Genomic DNA, 21,571 nt, shown 5'->3' on the forward strand with positions numbered 1-21,571 from the left:
TCAAAATTCTCGATATTTCTGGATTTTAAACTTACACGCCGTTATTCGGTCGCGTACAGTATGCTTCCGCTTTGATTGGGCTGCGCATAATATTCACCGCGTTCTGATACTCTCCTCACATACGGCTGGCGGCTCCATTCCAGGTGTAAGCATTTGTTTGATGTTACATAAAAGGGCAATAACACATGACGCACTTCGCACTGTGCTGCTACTGTGTATCTGTTTGCAGTTGTTTGACATCAAAATGTCGACGATATTTACGCCTACAAATCAAATTCGGCTTCAAATGGTAGCGTATGTAAAGAATGAAGCAAAGGCGAAAGCGTTTGAAATCGCTTGTTATAAGCAACAAAGTGTTGGAATGGAGAACGCGAGTGTACGAGGCCTACTTTGGTTATCACAATTTACAAGGACAATGATCATGTGCTGGTGCCCGGCCGCTATGCCCTTGCTTAGGCTTACTCACATTACCCATTAACATATTATTGATGTTAATTGATATTATACGAATTGCGGCCCAAGGATAGAGAACATGGGTCCCAATAAAACCAATGTGCTTGTGCCTAATATACATCCTAGATGATTCCGGGATCACTCGGCCCATACTGATTCGGCGCCATACTGAGATTCGGCCATACAGACTCGGCCCACCCAGAGAGAGAGGTGTGCGCGCGTGGTGTGTGTGTGAGAGAGGAGAGAGAGAAACCAGGATGGAGGGTGTAAGTCTTCAGAGAGAGAGAGAGGACGTTGTTTGTGTTGTGTGTGTGACAGAGAGAGAGACGAGTGTGGCCCGCGCGCAGTGCGTGTGTTGTACGTGTGTGAGAGGAGATGAGAGAGAGGGAGGGTGATGTGTCAGAGAGAGGGAGGGAGGGTGGTAATGTGTCAGAGAGAGGGAGGGGAGGTGTATCGTGTCAGAGAGAGGGCAGAAGAGAGAGAAGGGAAGGGTGATGTGTCAGAGAGAGAGAGAGAGGGAGGGAGGGTGTATGTGTCAGAGAGAGAGAGAAAGAGAGAGAGGTACGTGTTTGTGTTGTGTGTGTGACAGAGAGAGAGAGAGGGAAATAGAGAGAGAGAGAGAGAGAGAAAGAGGTACGTGTTTGTGTTGTGTGTGGGACAGAGAGAGAGAGAGAGAGGTGTGCGCGCGCGTGCGAGCGTGCGTGTGTGTGTGTGTGTGTGTGAGGTGTGCGCGCGTGCGTGTGTGAGAGAGAGGGAGAGAGAGAGAACCAGCGAGGGAGGGTGTATGTGTCAGAGAGAGCGAGTGAGGTGTGCGCGTGTGTGTGTGAGAGAGAGAACCAGAGAGAGAGTGTGTATGTGTCAGAAAGAGAGAGAGAGAGAGAGGGGTGCGCACGCGTATGTGTTAGAGAGAGAGGTGTGTGCGCGCGCGTGTGTGTGTGCGTGCGTGTATGTGAGGGAGAGAGAGAGAGAGAGAGAGTGTGTGTATATGTGTGTGTGCGTGTGCGTGTGTACGTAATTGCTTTTGATATATAATAAGAATCCAATATAATACAAATGCATTGAAGAGCGGCTGTAGTTCCAACATTCTTGTAGTTATGCTATTGGCATTCATAGAAATAATATATAGATATATATAGATATATATATAAACTATAGATAAACTATTATCTATATTATTTCTATGCTCACATCCCATTATCATGACATTATTAATATTATATCTACAGGGCCCAGCCATCTTCCCATTATTAATGGAAAACCCGTGTAATAATAGTCATACAATAGTAATATAATAAAATCTAAATTATACACACACCAACACATAACGTTATTGCTATATAGAATTTATTTGAACTTTAATCATATATGATTCTATTTAACATATATATTATATTATGGGCCGAGTCCGTATCGGCCGAGTCTGTAATAGGCAGACTTCGTCAATGGGACGACACTGCTATGGGCCGGGTGGACCCGACGCCATACTAGATACAATAATGTAACCCAAACCCAGGATAAGGTTACAATGCGTCGCTATGGTTTTCTGTGGAGGAAATTCAGGGAACCCCTGAGTGAATCACTCAGGGCGGTTTGCTGGTGCATTTTCAGAGACTAGAACTTCCAAACTGGGTTTATTCTCAACACGAACCTTTCTCCGCTATCTTGGAACTTACTATGTATCACAATACTCTGTATTAAACTAATATAACCTGTTACAAAAATTCGAAGTGACGAGCGGCAGATATTTCGAGCGCCATTTCTGTTGACCTGTGACGTACGCATTCGTAATGCGCATAGCGATCGGCAAACGCAGCGCCCTCCGATTGGTCGGTGAATCCGCTCTTCAAACCGAAGTACATCACAGGTCAACAGAAATGGTGCTCAGTATATTCGCCGCTCGTCACTTCGAATTTTTGTAACAGGTTATATTAGTTTAATACAGAGTATTGTGATACATAGTAAGTTCCAAGATAGCGGAGAAAGGTTCGTGTTGAGAATAAACCCAGTTTGGAAGTTCTAGTCTCTGAAACTCACCAGCAAACCGCCCTGAGTGATTCACTCAGGGGTTCCCTGAATTTCCTCCACAGAAAACCATAGCAACGCGTTGTAACCCTATCCTGGGTTTGGGTTACATTATTGTATCTAGGCTAATACTCTGACCTTAACCCAAACCCTAATCCTAACCCTAACCTAGCTCTAGTACTAGAGCCCGCTGGCTCTCTACATAGCCTGCGGCAACTGTACGTGGGCTATAGTACTAGAGTTAACCCTAACCCTAACCATAACATTAACATTACATAAATCCATTTGTGTTTTACGAGAATGACACGGCTTGTTGAACCAAATGAGAGAGTGCTAGTACTTAGTACCTACTACCTAGTACCTACTACCTTCGAAGTGGTAGAGGTCATATAGTAGTACCTACTAGTACTCGCACATAGGTTCATGACATCATTTTACACCTTTCTGCCTTATAATTCACTTGCTGCCAGCCGCAGTAGACGATTGATTAACCGCGCGCCTGTGTACATTATTATGCCCGTGGTTGAATACGAATGATGCGCGTGAACTCGGCCCACGTGCGATTTAAAGCGCGACAAACAGCATCTATGACTCCTGCTACTATGTATGTAGTGGCCTCGAGCCGGTCTCGACCCGAGTCCTCGAGTCCGGAGGGCTCGAGTCCGGAGGGCTCGAGTCCGAGCCCGAGTCCGAGTCATTGCACTCCGAGGCCGAGACCGAGACCGAGACCGAGACCAAGGAAAACGGTCTCGAGACCGGTCTCGAGACCAAGACCGGTCTCGAGACCTACAACACTGATAAATATATATATACATATATATACAGTTCTTTCATTGTACCTCTTAATCTCCTCGAGTGCTGCGACGGTGTTTCCCTCTGTCACAGGTGCGCCATCTACTGGTCGAGGGCCGCACTCCTCACAAGCCGTGAGTTTGCTCTTTAGCTCTGTGACCTCTGCTCGCAGCTGCTCAATAATCTTAGTGTAGTGGGTGATGTGGAAGTTCACGTTATGTACGTTACGCTTCAGCTGGAAAATCACAAGACGATTCAACGTTACCGTATATTCTTCTTCTTCTCGGACTACACTACACTCGTCCTAGCCACTGCAGCACACAGGACCTGGCACGGTGGTTGAAAGACTCAACATCTCCATGGCTACAGGACTCTGGTAATAAGGGGCATTCCAGGAGATGTCCCATAGTCTGGTCCTCCCTGCAGTCGCATTCAGTTGGGCCATACCATATATTACTAGTGTATATACTATACTATATTAGTATATATCTACTATACTACTAAGGTTTCAACATAGTGCATACAAGGATGGAGCAAGCATGCAATGAAAATGAGAACAACTTTACCATTACACACTTTCCATTATACCAGACAATTGCAGAGTACAATGATATTGTGCAAGGTCACCGATTTACAGCACCATATGCAGATTTGGCAAATGTAATCATTTTTACAAATGAAATCTTCTGCAAAACTTTAGGCATTTTTAGACACACGATAGTCGTAACTAATAATGATATTTCTGACAATGGACTCCAGGGGGCGTTCATACCTGAGCCTTGATGTGTTTGGCTCTGTCAGCATACTTCAGGGTGTTGTAAGTGTCCTCAAATGTCATGCTTGACGGACTGACAGCTGCAATCATTAAAGTACGACAGTTGCCACCTAGCGAGTCTTTGAGTAGTCTCGTCAGCTTACTGTTCCTGTATGGAATGTGTTGACCTTTCACCTGAATGTAAACAAACATAGATATGAGCTCATTTATATCGCAAAATATGCTGAAAAGTAAACTTTACCTCATATAACAGTGTAGAATATTGACAGTCAGACATACTTCTCCCGAGAGAAGAGAGGGACACATATTATGCTGTTTATTTGATTTAATTTTTCACATTTTTTAAACAAATAATAATATAATCTCGACTGAAGCGAAATTAAAATGGGTACCTTACTATCTGCCAATGCATTTATACAGTTTCCTAGTGCAAGCAGAGACCTATTTATATTTGCACCTTCTCTGAACCTGTAAAATAGTAAACAGATTTCTTAACAGGAACTTTTGCAGTAAGATATGACTAATAGTTCATTTTCAGTTACTAACAACATGACTATAACACCATTAATCATGGATAACATTTGTAATACTAAAATGTTTATTTTTATCAAGATACAATAATAACGGTCTATCACTATTTCTTCTTAGTTACCTGTCTGTGATAATAAATTTGTTATCTACTATTACTTGCACAGTCTGTGATCATGAATCTGGTGCTACATGTAATATATATTCTCTTGAGTGCAACGTCTGAGAAAATTTATCTTTTGTTATCCACTCTAGATGCCATTGCTATCCAAGTGTCAGTCGCCCGAATATGTATGGAATGCTAGAGCAAGCACGTGTGGTAATTTGGAGATGGTATTCATGTACCTCTGTCCATTGTTGGTGGTGACGATTGCGCGCTCAGAACCAGCGAGATCAATCAGTGACATCTTTGCCACTCTAACATCTGCACTGATGTTAGCCGTTCTTTCTCTCTGCTTTACAAACACCTGTAAGCAAGAAACCACCATGCAATGAAAAAATCAACTCTTACTAAGGATTATACAATTTCATTACTACTACACACAATTTTTATAAATGTCTTTCTTAAGCAGACAACACAGACATGAAGGCATATTAGCCAGAACATACCTGAAAGACAGCATGGGACCGGGATGACTCAGCATTTGCATCGGTCGGATGTTGTGATCTATTCTTGTTTCCGAACTCTAACATCTGCAAGAGATGATTAAATTACTTATTGCAAAAGACAGCGACATGGTTATAAAACCGTCGGACTTGTCATAAATTTGGACAACTCGCTGCACCATCAAGTATTGTAGAGGATTAAATGAGTGTGCACCTGCAAAAGTTCCGTTGCACTCTTAGGTTGATGCAGTGACAAGCCAACGACGACAACACCTTGCTTGGCATCCTCTCTCACAGCCAGCGCTCCTCCGACTACCAGCAGATCCTTAATGGTCTCATTATAAACCTGTACGAAGAGCAGAGAGAAAATACAGCCAACAGAAATAAGAATATAGATGAAACTATACCTGGTCTTAGCCAAATTAAAAAGACGTGCCAACTTGTGGTGCAGTCTATGCTGAAAGAATTCAAATAGGATAAAAAAATGAAACAAAATACATGGCTCAATTGTACAAAAAGATATGAAAATGCTTCAAGTTACTTTCCACAAGTACAACAACCATGCACAGCTTCCTGGAAGCATAATACAAATACAAAAGCGTTTGTTAAATTGGTCTTACCTCACAGTAAGACACAGCAATGTCACATGTCATCTTGTCTTTCATCTCCTCCTTCCTGCGGTATAGTTCGATGACAGTCCTAAATATTATACCCGGGTTCGTTGAATTACCCAACATGGTATGAGTCTTTCCAGCTCCGGTTGCACCGTAGGCAAAGACTGTAAATAAATAAATAATGTGAATATAACTAACATGTGAATTCTTATTCAGAGATTTTACATAAACAATATTGCAGCTAGTGCAAACAATAATAACATTACACGTTTTGTTAAATGTATCAAACATTAGGATCTTCCCTTTTATGATACATCACCTATATTACTTTCGTAAACAGAAGTGAAAATTTGATTAGGTGACAGCATTCAGGATTTTAAAAATGTGACTGATTGACGTCACATTAAATACTGATTAACGTAACTGGCTAAAGACACTTTAATTACAGTAAAGTCAATATTTTAATCGTGTCTTAATTATTAGCACACCGGAACAGTTATAGCCATCCAGGAGGCTGTCCAGTATCGACTTGGTTGTATTTTCAAACACATCCTCATTAGTTGCCATCTTATCAAACACATGATCAAAGGCAAACTTCATATCCTTGTTCCTGCGAAATCGCACATCTCGTCGAAGCTTCTTTCCTTGAAAAAAGCCTGGCGATTGTTCAACCTGACAATGTAATTAAATAATTTATCAATAAATAAATAAAATAATTCTCCAATCTTAACAATAGTGTCTTATCTTATAATCTAATAATATCTAATAACAGATAATGTATAAATATTAATAAATGTGATCTTGCCATTTTCCAAAATATCTAATCTTGCATGATATATAAATCAATTTTAAAAGTTCAATAACCTGCAGTCATTTCAACATGCTTATATCACACCCAGAATAATATAATAAAATGTAATCAGGAGCGTATAATGACGTTATTTGTCATTATACGCTCCTGATGTAATATAATATCATATAATAAAGGTCGACCATGACTTTTTACACCTACCTTTGGATCAAACACAAGTACATGATCATCTAGAACCTCAACAACATTCCTGTATCCCCCAGCATTCTCTTGACTGTTTTCTGGCCTCACGCGAAGAACAACTCGAACATTACTGCTAGGTGCCGGTACAGCAGGAGCAGTGTCACAGCGCCTCGGGCCGTCACGACGAGGAGAGCGTCGATGGTTAGGCGATCGCTTCGGGGAGCGTCGAGATTTCGGATGGAGAGCCATCCGATATGATCTATTTCTGCACCCTACGTTATCTGTAAAATTCAAACATGGTCACCGATAATGCAAGTTTCACTCGAATCTTCGTTTGCAGTCAAAATTAAAAATAACAAGAATTGCCGTACATTGCCATTGCCACTGGCATAAAGTGACACACAAATTGTACAATGTCACAAATTGCACAATGAATCATATGTGTCATTGAATCATTGATACATAAATTATTACATCTTATAATAATTATTTGATCTTATACTTACTACTTAGTATAATACTTTTACTATATACTTTTACTTATACTACTTACTATACATACGGTTAGGAAAAAATAACCTCGTAAATATTAGTCTTCAATTTCAAAGTTCAAGGTACTAAGTAATATAGTATTAGTACTAGCTAGTAGTAGTAGTAGTAGTACTAGTAATTAAATTAGTATATACTATTACTAATATCGAAGACGGGTCACGAAAAGAGACAAAGTCAAAGGTCAGGCCCGGTCCGAGCTCTAATACTTTCACTAGTCGTCTGGTAACCACAGCACAGATGAGATGAATGACAATTTTTATACTATAGTATAATCACTTGTATAGACTATAGTTGCACTTGTATTAAGTTGTAGAAATACAGTGAGTGAGTTACGACAACACCGTGACGTAGTACTGCTGCTGTCTGACAGTGATGTTACTGTTACTAGTGTTATAATTAGTGTCGTACTGGCAGAAGCAATTCCGCATTCGACACTACGTAGTACATGTGCATTATCTAATACTGTACGGTATACCTGTAAGTAGCTGTCTTGCCAATTAACTAATTCGGGTTAATTGATTTGCATATAACTCCACCACGGAATTGTTTTGTTGACATCAACGCAAAATTCTCGATATTTGGATTTTAAATTACACGCCGTTATTGGTCCGGTAACAGTATCTTCGCTTTGATTGGCTGGCATAAATTCACGGTCTGATAACTCTCCTCATAGGTGGCGCTTCATTCAGGTGTACATTTGTTGATTTACATAAAAGGGCAATAACACATGAGATTGCATGTGTGTACTGTGTAGTGTGTTTGCAGTTGTTTGACATCAAAATGTCGACGATATTTACGCCTACAAATCAAATTCGGCTTACAAATGTAGCCGTAGTAAGAATGAAGAAAGGCGGAAAGCGGTTTGAAATCGCTTGTTATAAGAACAAAGTGTTGGAATGGAGAACCGGAGTGTACGTAGGCCTACTTTTGGTTATCAACATTTACAATGACAATGTCAATGTTGCTGGTGCCCGGCCCCTTGGCCTTGCCTTAGGCCTTACCAATTACCAATTAACATATTATTGATGTTATTGTATTTATACGAATTGCGGCCCAAGGATAGAGAACATGGGTCCCAATAAAACCAATGTGCTTGGCTAATATAATCCTAGATGATTCCGGGATCACTCGGCCCATACTGATTCGGCCCATACTGATTCGGCCCATACAGACTCGGCCCACCCAGAGAGAGAGGTGTGCGCGCGTGTGTGTGTGTGTGAGAGAGGGAGAGAGAGAGAACCAGGGATGGAGGGTGTATGTCTCAGAGAGAGAGAGAGGTACGTGTTTGTGTTGTGTGTGTGACAGAGAGAGAGAGAGGTGTGTGCCCGCGCGCGTGCGTGTGTGTGTATGTGTGTGAGAGAGAGAGAGAGAGGGAGGGAGGGTGTATGTGTCAGAGAGAGGGAGGGAGGGTGTATGTGTCAGAGAGAGGGAGGGAGGGTGTATGTGTCAGAGAGAGGGAGAAAGAGAGAGGAAGGGATCGAGGGTGTATGTGTCAGAGAGAGAGGATAATAGAAGACGAGAGAGTGTACGTGTTGTGTGGTGTGTGACAGAGAGAGACAGAGAGGGAACTGCAGAGAGAAGAGTCATTAGCAAGAGCGAGAGAGAAAGAATGATGTAAAGCGTCTAATGCTAGTTTGTTTCGTGGTGTATGTATCGGACAGATTACCGCCGCCAGAGAGAGACTTATTGAGAAGAGCCACCACTGGCTGCGTATTTAGGCCGCGGTATTAGTCGCGAGCACGCGTGATGATTACTTTGTATTACTGCGTGATTGACGCGTAGTTTTGAGACGGTGTGCGCGCGTACTTAACCTGTAGTTAGCTGATTACGTGATTACTCGGCGGTAGTCGAGAGAGAGGTACCGGAGTAGAGAGAATGAAGGAGCTAAGGCGAGGAGTGAGGGACGTAATTGTGTGCAGAGAGAGCCGAGTGAGGCGTGTCGGTACGCGGCATTGTGGTGTGGTAGACCGAGAGAGAATCTACAGAGATAGAACGTGGTAGTGTCAGAAAGAAGAGAGAGAGAGTAGCGGTGATGCGCATACTACAGCCATGTAAAGCGAGAGTAATGTTCTCGTGTTAGAGGACTGAGAGAAGAGAGGTGTCAGCGCCAGCGCGCGGATTCTTTCTAGCTAGTAACTTACGTTGAGTCAGTATGTGCTGTAGCCAGTAGCGTCTGTCATACATGGACGTGGAAAGATGACGAAGAGAGAGAGAGTGTAGGTAGTACTATAGGTGTTGATGTGCTAGCGTGTGCAGCTGTTGACGAATGTGTTATCGTAGTAAAATAATGCATATTTAGATTTAATATAATAAGAACTCATATATAATAGCAATACATTGCTTGAGAGAGACGGCTTAGTAGTTCGCAACATTCTTCGAGTAGTTTCAAGGGCTAATTATGGTTCAAATTTGCACATATATCATAAGCGTAAAATAAAACTATAATCACTGATATAATTATGAATAATTATAATATCGCTAATATAAAATGACAAGATAACTATAGTCTAAATCGATATTCTATATCTTATTTATATGTTTATCTGTGCACTACTAGCTCCATATGGTACACTTATAATGGCTCTAATCAAGCAAATACAATTTATTAATATATTATGATACCATTATCTAAGTGCCCCATGCACTCATACTTCCTGCTCACATTAATTAATCGGAAACCCGTGTAAATAGATGCAACAATAGTCTATGATATTTACTGAACAGAGATAATTGCGACAATATTAACTAGCACTACAGACTACGTCCGACATACAACCTTCTACTTGAACGTAGTTAGTCTGTGTCTGATAAGTACTGGACATTTGAGAAAGTCGTTCAGCGGTAGATTCCATGATAGCCTGATCTCTATTTAAATATAAGTATATAGAACTTGCTTAGCAGCCGCGTCACAGCGTGTCACTACGACCAATAGCACCCACGTAACTGAGTTGTGATCACTACGGAGACTATTTGTAATAGCCGAGATTCCACGACCAGCTGAGCGCTATGGGCCTTGAAATAGAACCGACAGAAGCAAAGACACGCATACTCAATAAGTCCCCTTCATGAAGTAATGCAGAGACCAGTATAACTAAAAACACCTCGTCCACGAGATAACGGATCTATAGCATCAGATCCCGCAACTGCTGCGCTAATTGGTTGTTCTTGGAGGAAATTCAGGGACCGCTGAGTGACACTCACTGAGCACGCTAAAGCTGAAGATTGGAACAGGACGGCGGTTTTGCTGCGTGACAGTGTTTCAGAGACTAAGAATTTCCAAACTCGGTCGTGTGACTTCTCACCACGGAACCTTTTCTGCCCGCATTCTTGGAACTTACTATTATCGACAACTACTCTGTATTAAACTGAATAAACCGAGCAAAAATTCGAAGTGACGAGCCAAGCGGACAGATATTTTCGAGATCCGGCCATTCTGTTGACGCTGGTGACCGTACGCATCTTCGTAATTCGGGCGATCAGCGTCGTCTCATAAAACCTAATACGAGAAGGTCGCAGTAAGAGATGGCGCGCAGTGTCTTCTTGTCATGGTGCACTCCTTAGGTGTTTTTTGTCTTGAGACGGGCAGTTACCGATTGATCGGCTGAATCCGCGTCCTTAACGAGCCGCTCCAAAAACGCACCATTTTATAAAAGATTTTCATCAGCCTGGCCACCCAGAATACAATGTGCCACGTGGTTCACTACGGCACTGGAGACTCCCAGTAAACTTGGTGGACTCCTATAGTTCGCCGCATACCATAAGACACCTCCTTCTCGAGTATTGTATAATCAGGGTACAACCTTATTTACATACAGAGTACTCTATAGTGAACATTAGCTCTAAAGACATGTCCAAAGAATAGCGAGACGCATGAAGTGCTACAGTGAGTTATGAGAATAACAACCCATATGAAGTTCTATAGTCTCGAACCCCACACAGCCATAACGCGCGCCATAGTGACACGAAAATATCTTACTACAAGATGACCTCATAGGATTCTCTCAGTGCCATTCTTCCCTCCATCTAGATAAGAAGCAGATAGCAACACAGTTAGCGAGCGTTGCGCTATAAACACCCGTCCTCTAATAATAACCTCGAGCTCTGTTGCTGATGTTTAAATCTATAATCAAATGTGTACCTCCTATGTCTCTGAGAGAGCTATTTGCTTATGTACACATTGTTAGAGCCTTGCTCACAACGCCAAACGTGCCCACTGATAGTCCTAGCTAATATCCACACTAACCATCACCGGCTAATTATCGCCAGAAGCGCTCACTCTGCTACGCCTCAAGAGAGGCAATACAGAACTGTTGCCCGAGCAAACCTATGTACTAGTGGTGCTCATAGTATCCTAATAATGTTCTAACTTATCTAACTCAGTATCATACCTTTCCGTCTTCTCCTTGTACGACCTAACTCCAGACATCATCTAAACATTAATTCGAGTAAGATGTTAATAAATGGATGTATAATGATGTTACATACACGATCAGACCATTAGATAATTAATATGGTAACCCGCACACACATGTTCCTCTTACTCCTTCGAATACGCCCGGAATGGGCTAGTCAGACCGTTTTCCAGCTCTTAGCGTACCCGCTGTCGAACCTTCAATCAGGCTGCAAGCTAATCTTGAGTTTACATAAATCATTCAATGTAAAGACTCGTCCAAATGCCGTTGGCTGTTGCTGCTAAATAAAAAATTCCAGCTGTGTTTGTTTTGACTGTCCCTAGGCAGCCAAGCTGTGTTTGAACAGGAAGGTGTACATCTGTGTCCAAACTGATAGAGTTTATCTGTGTGTTGGTGCTGCTTACACACACTCCACTTAGCAATCGGGCCATACATTAAAAAAATGTTGTTTTCCGCTCACCCCGAACCTGCGTGACTCGCCACAAAAAGGCCCTCAACACGATTTATTGAGCCTTCGCGCGGCCAGTTAGCGCACTAGCTAGCTTAACAATGTGTTGACGTCAGCGTGCGTAGACAGCTTATTAATAGAATGGTTGGTAGGTAATTACATTAACTTCTCTAGTCTATCCAGTACAGATAGACCATCAATATTGATAGACTCCTAATTCATATGCCTAACCACTACACACCAACACAACAACACACACACAACCGCGTGCGGCACGCACACATCGCGCCGCGCACACGACATTACACACACCATACACACCACGTCGTGCGCCACGCACACATGGGCCGCGCAAACACACATACAACACACAGCCGTCGAAGCGCACGCCACATGCGCGCCACAAACACAATACAACCATACTAATCAGACATAAATAGTGTAATTCCACAACCACAGGCCACAACCGAGCCAATACGAGCACGCACGCGCATGCTCGATTGCGTGAAAAAAGACCCCGCGCACGCCCGCACCGCCCGCATAAACAGAAAAAGCCTACCTAACCTACTCGAGAACGTTTCAGCCTGGTCCGGGTGAAGGGCACTCAACAAATATTTTTTTAATTGTGGCCTCAACGATGAATTGCCCGATTGCCCGATATGCTTTCTGAAATTCCTGGGGAGAAACCCTGTATATATATATATATATATATTATAGCGAGAGAGAGATGGGTAGAGCAGAATAAGAAAGCTAAGAAAGATCTATACAAAACTAAACATAAAATAGTATGGACATGTGACCAGCACAGTTCAAACCACCTATATAATATAGTCTGTGCATGTCTCATGGGGGGAGATAACAGAACAGATGGGGTGATGCAAGTAGAAAATAAAAAAAGGTGGATGAGACAAAAAGTAGAGAAGGGTGGATAGGAAGAGAGCGGTGTGTTGTTCTGTTCTCGTACTTGTCGGTGTCCACTGCACTGGATATAGTGACAAGGAAGCAGGTTTATTGTTGTCTATGAGCTCGTGCACATATGTGACCCGCTCCAGCAAAACCAGGATTAAGTAGGAAATTCCACAAATTGAGTTATGTGCATATCTGAATAGATCATTTAATTACCTTTAAAATGATATATAATATTTGGCTATATCTAAAGAATTGACCGATCTACAGCAATTTGAAGATCGGAAACAGACTTATTCCGGAATATGCAGCTTTTGAGATAAAGCGTTCCAGGTAAGGGGCCCAGTCGGGGATGAGCGGTCAGGAGCCCTTAAATTTTTTTTTACAATTTAAAAAAAAAATTAAAAATGACCATAATAATCTAGAGATATCTGAACCTATATATCCGGATTAAATATGCACTTAGGAACTTATTTTGGTAAAAATCTCATTTTTGTCCAAGTAGGCCATTTTCAGCATTGACATGTGTGCGTGCTCATTACTCAAAACAATGACTTGGGACTTAGTCCGTATTATGCTGGAGCTCGTGCACATATTCACTTTTTTAAACAATTTCATGTGATGCCATGTGTCGTCCACTTCCAGTGAGAAAGACATTGATGAGGTTCTGCAGTCGCACACAGTGTTTGTGAACGTATCCAAGGGTCAGGTTGCAAAAGGTGATGACATGCAACGTGCTTTTGCCACCGGTGATCAGACAGAAATATGCAAGCAGGTAGGTAGGTGTGTGAATGAAATCTGTATATATACTACTGTTTCTACTAATGTTATGATTGCTATTACTGGGATTATGTAATGTTGTAACTGATCAACTTTAAATGTTAGAATTAGTAGCTTTAGTCATTATGAAGCCCCTAAATCACATCAATATGTTTTCGTTATAACTTTGCTATTATCGATATTCGATATCATTCTCAGCAGGTAGCTATTGACAGCTGCTTAATTTGGAAATTCATTTTCAAATACATATTTAAGAAGTTAAAGAGGAGGCGAAGTTTAAATGCTAGAGATAATGTGTTAAGTAACTATTGGGTATTTGTCAATACGTGTCAGCAATACAAGTTGCCATGATTGTCTGCCACCCATCAGTTATCTCACACTAATTATGTAGTTTGAATTCGTTGGTCAACCAGGTTGCAGTGTCGCCTCATTTTCTTTTTCTTTTTTCAGATACTGGCCAAAGGGGAGTTACAAGTTTCAGAAAAAGAAAGAGCTACACAGCTTACATCTACTTTTAAGGACATAGCCACAACAGTTGCTGATAACACAGTGAACCCGGAGACAAAACGCCCATACACTGTAGGTGTCATTGAACGTGCCATGAAGGATTTACACTTCTCTGTAAAACCAAACAGAAGTGCTAAGCAACAGGTATGTGTAGTTTTCCTGATCCCAATCATGTGATATATATTGTTTATAGAAAGGCAATTGCATGAAGTTGATCTATCATCACATTAAAGTTTCATCAGAGCAGCTATTTTATGTGAAAGTGGAAATCAAAATTTAACTGAAATTAATAACAAATTGAGTCTTGATCAATGATGTCAGTAAAATATTAGTGTTTCTTTGATTTGCAAAGATGACACTTGGCTGTCACTTGTAAGTTTAGTGAGGTATCACACTACACCAGTATTTATTACACCAATTTAGTCATTGGAAGTTATCAAGCAGTTGAAGGAGACAATGGAGATTGAGAGGGCACAGATGAGACTGAGGGTTGTGTTGCCACAAAAAGAAGCGAAAAAACTCAAGGAGAAAGTGAAAGAGTTGGCAGCAAATGTTGAGTCAGAACGCTGGGATGGCGACTTGGAATTGGTGAGTGAAAATGAGAAGACAATACATACGCTTGCCATGGCTATGTGCAAAGACAGGAATTTAGATATCCAAATAGTAAACAATTATTGTAAATTGTAAAAATGACTATATCATGTCTTGGCTATGTGACAAATTGCCTGTAGTAATTTACACCCTTTTTCAGACCTTTAATATCTGGTTAAATAGATTTTAATTCCGTGTTTCTGGGATAATAAACTTCATTTCCGAAATAATAAAAAAATTTCAGTCCATGGTAAATTCTCCTAGAATGTAGCATTGTGATACCTCTTTTTACAGACATGCTTGATAGATCCAGGCTGCTTCAGACAGATGGATGACTTGATAAGGTCCGGTACAAAAGGCAGAGGAACGCTGGAAGTGCTTAGTTTGAAAAACATTGCTGAAGGAGATGACAAATTTTAATTGATAAAAGCATCAGTTGTCAAGAGTTTATAAATTGCAGGTTTCCTTTATAAAATTGCTATGGCAATGTATATTCATAGAAAAAAATACTAACGAAAATAGCAACCTATGTATTTATAAATGTGCTGTTCTGTTATGGAGTAACAAATTTATTAAAAAAACTCATCATTTCACATCTCACTTTTTAATGTTTCATTGGATTAAATTTCTTGATTGTACATTAACATAATGGCAAATGATAGACAGTAGCACCAAGAATAGTTAAATGATTTTTATTTTATATGTAACGGGCATTAATTTTTCCCATGCACTATAGTATACACTTTAATATCATAAATATATTACATTTATTACACTTTATAATATTAAATACAGATTCTTGAGCCATCACAATCTACAAGAAGTATATCAGTTTATGACAACTTAGAATATGTAAAATTATAATTATGTGTAGACACATTCGTGCACATGTACAATATATGTGTTCATAACATACTTTGTAATGAAGAATATCAGGAGGCACGTCTCACTACTTATCAAGTTGTGCAAAGCAACGTGTAATCATGAAGAAAGCGGCATAGATTCATGCAAGGTCACACCGCTACCACCTATGCTAGTCAGCCAACTCATATATCCTGCCTCTTCTATACTCTTTATTAACGTCTTTACCTTCTCTTTAGATGCATCTGCAAAGGAAATATTCTGATATTACACTGAATGATGAATAGTTCAATTAAATCCACATTTCTTGTGGGAATAGCCCAGTTGTGGTATGATATTTTACTAGATTTTCCATACTTATTTCATGTAAAAATGTAACAAGTTATCTAAGAGCTTCTTTTGTAATACAGTAAAACTCGCATAAGTCGTCATCGTCTAACTCGTGAATTCGCATAAGTCGTCATGGAAGTCAAAGTCCCGATTTTCTCTCATAGTAAATCCATTGGAATAGCCCCGCCTAAGTCGTCATTTATAAGTCGTTATTATGTGCAAGTCGTCGCCCTCAGACAGGTCCCATGTAATACAAACAACAGTAATTTCCCATCTGAAAGTCGTCATCAGAAATGCCGATGGCGCAATGTACGGTCTAGGACTCTAGGTGATGTGTGAGCTGGCTGTCGCAGATATGCGCTTCGGGCACGGCACACCGACGAACGCCTGTAGATCGCGCAACTGAGTTCCTGATTGTTTCATGTCTGCTATGTATGTGGCGTGAACCGACGTTGTGTGTGGAGCATGTTTATGACTGTGTAGGGGTGACGGGCGCTTGGGAGGGGAGCCCTACATATAAGTCGACAAAATGACGACTTACGCGTATGTCGTCATTTTCGTAAGTCGGCACAAATATGCTGGTTCCAGAAGTGTCGACTTATGCGAGTTTTACTGTATAGTACACTTTGATTTATAGGTAACCCAGGGTTTTGGTTCCATTAACAGAATATTACATATTAACTATGTTAAACAAAATCTCCTTAAACGAAGCTTTAAACGAGGTATGATAGTAACTGTCATATTATGGTCTATATAATAAAGTTGTAAACACGCTGAAATAAATTTAAAACGTAAGCAGCAGATGTCAAATAGATCTTACTAATGCTAGAGAAATTTACCTGGCCTAATTAGCACAAATGCACATCCACCACCTCCTGCACCAGTCAGCTTACAGTGGAAATCATTCTGCTGACATAGCAAGCATATATGTTCCAACGACAGGTGTCCCACTCCCAAGACATTGAGCTGACTCTGGTTGATATCAATCAACTCCTGCGGAAACATGAAACATAAACAATCACGCATATAGGTAATTAAACAATCAAACACATTTGATAGGAACTGGCAAGGAATTAGCAGAAACAATAGTTTCTGCAGTTTAACAAGTTCGCTGTTTTATAAACGTGATAATAAGCAACTGAATATACCTCGAGTATATCATAGCAGACATTTGCGTCACTGTTTTCAAATCCCTGCATGGTGTCTAAAGCTTTCACAACAAGTGCTTCCATTGACTCCAGCATGGGTCTAATGATTTCTGGATACTAAAAAATAAAACGTGCATTTTGCATTGTTAGTGTACACAACCACATTCTGCATGAAATCAGAATAGAATAGCAAATACACTGCATTATAGTTTTGTTATAGCAGTGATAATGACAAGATACAACATGGAATTCTGTATAAATGATTATGGTATAAATGAAAAGGTATATGCATTTAATAGTGCATGCACATGTATACATAGATATGCACAGAAATTCACTGTGAAGAATACAACAAAGTTGACCTACCTTATCAAGCCTCTCCTTCACTTTTTCTACCAGACGCTTTGTGCTGCGAGGTACATGTGAGTTCACAATTACAACTTGAAGAGAATTACCTCTGTAACAGATAAATAGACACCATTAGCCACCACTTGCACTCTGTGGAGGTGAGGATATGTACATATGCTCATCTACTGTCTGTTGAGGTCTGGTGGGTCTATTGTAAGTTACGATTTTGGAAGCAGTGTGTGTTAGGAACAACAGACTATATATAAACAAGGCAACGGACGGGAACTTCCATAAAGCATGCAGGTCGACTAGTCTCCCATTAAGCGCAAACCTATAGAGGTAAATACGTTCCATTCCTAACATTACACTTGTAGAGTTATAATGGCTTCAATATAGCTATGCTTACTGACAATAAAGAGTATAAGAACTAACCTAGCTGGCTTCAGTGCTTCCCCTTTCCGGTACAATATAAGGCCGCCATAGGTGCTAACAGCATTGTCAACTCCTGAAGGATTTCCATGTATGATGCGCTCGGCCTCAAATGCCCAGCTATTGACCAGGCCTAGCTCCTCACGTGTCCAGCTGTTAGGAATCTAATAAATTAAAATATATAAAAAATTAAAATACATAATTTATAGCACTGGACTACAAGACTGATACAACTAATAACAATTAAAAATAGCATTCTGCCTCAAGTTTCTGCAATTCTTGGTTGTTTTTCCTACATATTGTACTAAACAAATAAAAGCTATCCTTGTTCCCTATTCTGCAAAATCTTCTTTCAAGCACGAAATTATTTTCGTGCTTATATGCCTATTGTTTAGCCAGTTGCCATTTTGTTCTGGATTTGGAGAACGCACCTGTCTAATTTGTCCAGCCAGTACAAGCAGCACTGCTGCAAGAGATACGCTGTATGCTGCAGAAGAGCCTAGCCCTGCGCCGACGGGAAGGTCCGAGCCCACAACCACACGCAGCGCAGCAAGGCTGTGAATGTACGATATCTTGAAAAGCAATATATTCATGCTCAGCCATGTCAACTTGATTTACCGCTGATAAGTCTGTTCAAAATAAACGTAAACATGGGAGCTTTCTATCCTCGTATCAACAGTGAATTACGGGCATTAAGTTTAAATCATGATAAATCTTGGCAGAAATGTACTAGAAAATATGTCAAGTATGAGTTTTTGGACTTGTGTCTTTTGCCTAGTATTTTTCTATTATAAACACACTTGTAATGCTACAAATATACAAAAGCACTGTAACTAAGAGGTGCAATACAGATTAGTGCTCAGTGGGGTGTCACTCTGTGAGAAACATGCTCCCATATTCACAGTGAAAACAGGCTGCGAAAGGGTAACTAAACTTGACCAGTCATGGTACGACTATGTATATGCATACTGAGCATTACCTTCCCCGTGAACCAATGATCTGTGAATGAAGGTAGAGAAAGACAATGATGGCAAGGTCCTTAGCATTACCATCCTCGGCATCTGTAAACTGTCGCAGCCGTGACAACGTCGCTGTATCGGGAGATGATGGAATACTGCCATTGCCTACAATAAAGTAACAGTGAAGAGTACTCCTGCTAAAATGCTAAAAAGATATTATCAAGAGCACATAAATGCTTTCAGTTGTGTTTCTTTAGCTGCAACGGTTGTTGCCTTAATCACAAGATGGCAGTTAGCGACAAAGGGTTTGACAAGACCCCAGGGGAAACATACAAATTATGAATTAAATTTCCTAATATTAAATGGAACCAATTACATTATTCCAAAGTCTGAGTTTGACTTTTAAGTTTTTAACCAATTAACCAAATTTGACCAATAGTGACAAGCCTAGACTTCTGTGACCCTCGTTGTATTGATAGTACGTACATATTTTCATGCCAAAAACTTGCGACACATTCACAATTCTTATCGAGGATTTAAACTAGTTATTGCAAGTTTCTAGCCTTTTAAACAGATTCATAAAATCTGCCATTTCTAGTCTATTTGCATAATCTTCCCGATTGAGATAAGAAAAGATATACGAACCTTCTTGTATTGTAGAATATAGAAGTTCAAGATCTGTAACTTCCCATGCCTTGTTTATATCGATACTGGGTAAGCACAATATAAAGATGCTACCATCATTCCCACTGAGATGTATAGTTGTTCTCAAGTTTAAAGAAGTAGCTAAGGCTGGCTGTGGAAAACAATATTAAATATATTTTAAAATTATTTACAAAAATGTAATTTATGAAAATTAATATTTAATGTGTAATCACAGTAAATGATATCCATAGTGGAATCATAATATATAAGGCAAGTTTATTGGAAAGTTATATCATTACCATATATACTATTTCAGGTGACAGAATATGCATGGCATGGTCTGACAAAATATAAGACAGAGGGGTAGGGAAAACTGTGATAAGCAAAGAGCAGTGAGGAAGAAAAGCCATACAAATGAAAATACAGGATTGAGGGAGTGAGGCGTGAAGTACAATATCCATTGTTGATAATATGAGAGCAGGGTGAGAAGCATTCAATTTCAAGAACTGCATCTCACATACCTAGTCTTGCTGGGTTACAATTTATTGTATCTAACCTAGTGTTTTTGTGGCGCACGAAAAACTATAGCTCTAGGACTATAGCCTGCGTACAGTTGCCGCAAGGCTACAGAACATACTATGCCAGTTTTACAACTGCACCAGCTCCCCACTGCTTCCACGAAAAATGGCTCACAAAACGCAAAATGATCGGGCTTTTTAACACTTATTTATCTACATGGACATCTCACCTATCTTTTTGAACACTTTCCACAACTTTACACTATGTACTTGTGCATTTATTCCTCGAAACGTCACCCGAAATGTAGACAAAACACATGGGCAGCTATGGTGCAGCCTATTACATTTCGTGTGACGTCACGTGAGTACACAACAGCAATTGAAAACGAAACGCAAGTAGTGCTAGCACTTTGAGGAATAAATGCATAAATACATGGTGTAAAGTTGTGGAAAGTGTTCAAAAAGATAGGTGAGATGTCGATGTAGATAAATAAGTGTTAAAAAGTCCGATCATTTTGCGTTTTGTGAGCCATTTTTCGTGGAAGCAGTGGGGAGCAGGTGCAGTTGTAAAACTGGCATAGTATGTTCTGTAGCCCTGCGACAACTGTACCGTGTACGTGGGCTATAATTATAGTCCTAGAGCTAGAAAAACTAGTACCGGTACTAGACCATAGATAGATCGTAAATGGATGGAAGGGTGGATAATATCACTATTATTAGCAGACATACGTAAAAATTACCTTTCCATACACAACTGCATGTTCACCATGAAGAATGATCTTACCAGGTGCAGACACTGTAAAACTGAGCATCTTTCAGCCAGGTCTGATACACTCACAGTCACACTGGCGCTGAAGGGGTCGTTGTCGTATCAGGTACTACAGATATGTACCCGAGGTACGTATATGTATACACAAGTGTACCAGACCTGTATCTTCTCAGCATATATGTACCCTGTGTTTACATAAACGTACCTGCCCCTGAGGATCTGGAGATCGAATGAAGACGGTCATGGAGGAGGAGTAGGGGGCAGGAGGAGGAGGAGGGGGAGGAGGAGGAGCGGAGAAGGTGATGGAGATCGAATGAAGACGGTCATGGAGGAGGAGTAGGGGATAGGAGTAGGAGGAGGGGGAGGAGGAGGAGCGGAGAAGGTGATGGAGATCGAATGAAGACGGTCATGGAGGAGGAGTAGGGGGCAGGAGGAGGAGGAGGGGGAGGAGGAGGAGCGGAGAAGGTGATGGAGATCGAATGAAGACGGTCATGGAGGAGGAGTAGGGGGCAGGAGGAGGAGGAGGGGGAGGAGGTGATGGAGTAGAGGGAGGAGGAGCAAGAGGAGGGGGGAGGAAGAGGGGA

The 21,571-nt window shown here is 40.8% G+C and overlaps 3 protein-coding genes across 6 annotated transcripts in view; 1 reads left to right on the forward strand and 2 right to left on the reverse strand.

Annotated features, from left to right (window-relative positions):
- LOC106810403 (kinesin-like protein KIF18A) overlaps positions 1-7,943 on the reverse strand; it is a 21,558-nt gene extending 13,615 nt beyond the window's left edge. Inside the window, exons 1-10 of one of the 3 annotated variants that reach the window (XM_014813747.1) lie at positions 7,812-7,943; positions 6,803-7,065; positions 6,279-6,462; positions 5,797-5,954; positions 5,391-5,522; positions 5,180-5,263; positions 4,916-5,037; positions 4,435-4,510; positions 4,040-4,216; positions 3,315-3,502 (exon numbers count right to left, since the gene is read on the reverse strand). In XM_014813747.1, coding sequence (XP_014669233.1) covers positions 3,315-3,502; positions 4,040-4,216; positions 4,435-4,510; positions 4,916-5,037; positions 5,180-5,263; positions 5,391-5,522; positions 5,797-5,954; positions 6,279-6,462; positions 6,803-7,033 — 1,352 coding nt within the window. In that variant the 5' untranslated portion in view covers positions 7,034-7,065; positions 7,812-7,943. Of the gene's footprint in view, positions 1-3,314; positions 3,503-4,039; positions 4,217-4,434; positions 4,511-4,915; positions 5,038-5,179; positions 5,264-5,390; positions 5,523-5,796; positions 5,955-6,278; positions 6,463-6,802; positions 7,066-7,476; positions 7,565-7,612; positions 7,699-7,811 lie in introns of those variants that run through there. The other 2 variants (XM_014813749.1, XM_014813750.1) reach the window with 2 other exon arrangements.
- A 96-nt stretch (positions 7,944-8,039) lies between these two features.
- LOC106810406 (ribosome maturation protein SBDS-like) lies at positions 8,040-15,575 on the forward strand. Its single transcript, XM_014813754.1, has 5 exons — positions 8,040-8,247; positions 13,748-13,877; positions 14,333-14,533; positions 14,813-14,977; positions 15,275-15,575. The coding sequence occupies exons 1-5, from the start codon at positions 8,117-8,119 to the stop codon at positions 15,398-15,400; spliced, it is 753 nt and encodes a 250-aa protein (XP_014669240.1). The 5' UTR covers positions 8,040-8,116; the 3' UTR covers positions 15,401-15,575.
- The window catches only part of LOC106810405 (mevalonate kinase-like), a 6,897-nt gene continuing 891 nt past the window's right edge, over positions 15,566-21,571 (reverse strand). The window contains exons 2-10 of one of the 2 annotated variants that reach the window (XM_014813752.1): positions 20,959-21,096; positions 19,701-19,851; positions 19,076-19,220; positions 18,528-18,651; positions 18,100-18,260; positions 17,686-17,776; positions 17,320-17,436; positions 17,011-17,164; positions 15,566-16,086 (exon numbers count right to left, since the gene is read on the reverse strand). In XM_014813752.1, the coding sequence (XP_014669238.1) occupies positions 15,962-16,086; positions 17,011-17,164; positions 17,320-17,436; positions 17,686-17,776; positions 18,100-18,260; positions 18,528-18,651; positions 19,076-19,220; positions 19,701-19,851; positions 20,959-21,030 (1,140 nt within the window). In that variant the 5' untranslated portion in view covers positions 21,031-21,096 and the 3' untranslated portion in view covers positions 15,566-15,961. The remainder of the gene's footprint in view (positions 16,087-17,010; positions 17,165-17,319; positions 17,437-17,685; positions 17,777-18,099; positions 18,261-18,527; positions 18,652-19,075; positions 19,221-19,700; positions 19,852-20,958; positions 21,097-21,571) is intronic. The other variant, XM_014813753.1, reaches the window with a different exon arrangement.

This window comes from Priapulus caudatus, unplaced genomic scaffold (genome assembly GCF_000485595.1).
Source record: "Priapulus caudatus unplaced genomic scaffold, Priapulus_caudatus-5.0.1 Scaffold438, whole genome shotgun sequence".
Lineage (NCBI taxonomy): Eukaryota > Metazoa > Priapulida > Priapulimorpha > Priapulimorphida > Priapulidae > Priapulus > Priapulus caudatus.

Excerpts from the sequence above, each read along its gene's own strand:
- LOC106810406 (XM_014813754.1), top strand. The coding sequence starts at position 8,117 with ATGTCGACGATATTTACGCCTACAAATCAAATTCGGCTTACAAATGTA. Across the intron at positions 8,248-13,747 it reads TTGGAATGGAGAACCGGAGT|TGAGAAAGACATTGATGAGG; the intron begins GTACGTAGGCCT and ends GTCCACTTCCAG. Across the intron at positions 14,534-14,812 it reads ACAGAAGTGCTAAGCAACAG|TCATTGGAAGTTATCAAGCA; the intron begins GTATGTGTAGTT and ends ACACCAATTTAG.